A 2500-nucleotide genomic window follows, 5' to 3' on the forward strand; every position below is an offset into this window, starting at 1 on the left:
CTATATATCTGATGGCTGTGTTGGAGTGCTCGGCAGCTGTTAAAAGGACTCACTATATATCTGATGGCTGTGTTGGAGTGCTCGGCAGCTGTTAAAAGGACTCACCATCTTTCTGATGGCTGTGTTGGAGTGCTCGGCAGCTGTTAAAAGGACTCACCATCTTTCTGATGGCTGTGTTGGAGTGCTCGGCAGCTGTTAAAAGGACTCACTATATATCTGATGGCTGTGTTGGAGTGCTCGGCAGCTGTTAAAAGGACTCACCATCTTTCTGATGGCTGTGTTGGAGTGCTCGGCAGCTGTTAAAAGGACTCACTATATATCTGATGGCTGTGTTGGAGTGCTCGGCAGCTGTTAAAAGGACTCACCATCTTTCTGATGGCTGTGTTGGAGTGCTCGGCAGCTGTTAAAAGGACTCACCATCTTTCTGATGGCTGTGTTGGAGTGCTCGGCAGCTGTGGCGATCAACTCTAGTGATTCTGAAAAGACACAACAGACACGTTATCACTTCCAGCAACTAAACAATTTCACAGTGTAACTGATTCAAATACTAATTTGCTCTTCTGATGTACATTTTCCTGCATTCTCTGTGTTAGAAAAACTGACAGCACAAAATACATCACAGTGCCTTTGGGGAAAGTATTCAGACCCCTCGACTTCTTCCACATTTTGTTGCGTTACAGCCTTATTCTAAAATGGATTAAAACATTTTTTTATAAATAAAAAAAAATCCACAGCAATCTCTTTCCATAGTTTGATAAATAGAAGCCTCACAAGTCCTCAATTGGCAGCTTCATTAAATAGTACCCACAGAACACCAGTCTCAACATCAACAGTAATGAGGCCCCTCATGTACTCCTTGTTCACCAACGACTGCGTGACCAAGCACTCCAACGACTCCAACACCATCATAAAGCTTGCACAGGTAGACCTGATCACCGACAACGACGAGACAGCCTATAGGGACGAGGTCAGAGTCCTGGCAATGTGGCAAGACAAAGGCGCTGATCTTGGACCATAGGAAAGAGAGGGCCGAACAGGCCCTTATTAACATCGACGGGGCTGAAGTGGAGCGGGTCGAGAGTTTCAAGTTCCTTAGTGTCCACATCACCAACAAACTATCATGGTCCAAACACACCAAGACAGTTTTGAAGAGGGCACGACAACACCTTTTCCCCCTCATGAGACTGAAAAGATTTGGCATGGGTCCCCAGATCCTAAAAAAGGTTCTACAGCTGCACCATCGAGAGCAGACCGGTTGCATCACCGCCTGGTATGGCAACTTCCTGGCATCTGACCGCAAGGAACTACAGAGGGTACCAGTACATCACTGGGCCCAGGCTTTCAGCCATCCACAACCTTTATACCAGGCGATGTCAGGGGAAGACTCCAGCCACCCAAGTCATAGACAGTTGTGGTACCGGAACACCAAGTCTAGGATCAAAAGGCTCTTTAACAGCTTCTACCCAAATGGCTGAATGACTAAACTAATCAAACGGCCACCCACACTATTTACTTTGACCCGTCCTTTGTTTTTACACCCTGTATATAGCCTCCACATTGACTCTGTACCGGTACCCCCTGTATATAGTCTCCACATTGACTCTGTACCGGTACCCCCTGTATATAGTCTCCACATTGACTCTGTACTGGTACCCCCTGTATATAGTCTCCCCATTGACTCTGTACCGGTACCCCCTGTATATAGCCTCCACATTGACTCTGTACCGGTACCCCCTGTATATAGCCTCCACATTGACTCTGTACCAGTACCCCCTGTATATAGCCTCCACATTGACTCTGTACCGGTACCCCCTGTATATAGCCTCCACATTGACTCAGTACCGGTACCCCCTGTATATAGCCTCCACATTGACTCTGTACTGGTACCCCCTGTATATAGCCTCCACATTGACTCTGTACCGGTACCCCCTGTATATAGCCTCCACATTGACTCTGTACCGGTACCCCCTGTATATAGCCTCCACATTGACTCTGTACCGGTACCCCCTGTATATTGCCTCCACATTGACTCTGTACCGGTACCCCCTGTATATAGCCTCCACATTGACTCTGTACCAGTACCCCCTGTATATAGGCTCCACATTGACTCTGTACAGGTACCACCTGTATATAGCCTCCACATTGACTCTGTACCAGTACCCCCTGTATATAGCCTCCACATTGACTCTGTACCAGTACCCCCTGTATATAGGCTCCACATTGACTCTGTACAGGTACCACCTGTATATAGCCTCCACATTGACTCTGTACCAGTACCCCCTGTATATAGCCTCCACATTGACTCTGTACAGGTACCCCCTGTATATAGGCTCCACATTGACTCTGTACCGGTACCCCCTGTATATAGCCTCCACATTGACTCTGTACAGGTACCCCCTGTATATAGCCTCCACATTGACTCTGTACAGGTACCCCCTGTATATAGCCTCCACATTGACTCTGTACAGGTACCCCCTGTATATAGCCTCCACATTGACTC

At 47.6% G+C, this 2500-nt stretch overlaps 1 protein-coding gene across 1 annotated transcript in view; it reads right to left on the reverse strand.

Annotated features, from left to right (window-relative positions):
• LOC127912974 (FYVE, RhoGEF and PH domain-containing protein 1-like) overlaps positions 1–2500 on the reverse strand; it is a 35467-nt gene that overhangs the window by 21086 nt on the left and 11881 nt on the right. Inside the window, exon 5 of the mRNA XM_052484165.1 lies at positions 418–476. Coding sequence (XP_052340125.1) covers positions 418–476 — 59 coding nt within the window. The remainder of the gene's footprint in view (positions 1–417; positions 477–2500) is intronic.

This window comes from Oncorhynchus keta, chromosome 28 (assembly GCF_023373465.1).
Source record: "Oncorhynchus keta strain PuntledgeMale-10-30-2019 chromosome 28, Oket_V2, whole genome shotgun sequence".
In the NCBI taxonomy this organism is placed as follows: Eukaryota; Metazoa; Chordata; class Actinopteri; order Salmoniformes; family Salmonidae; genus Oncorhynchus; species Oncorhynchus keta.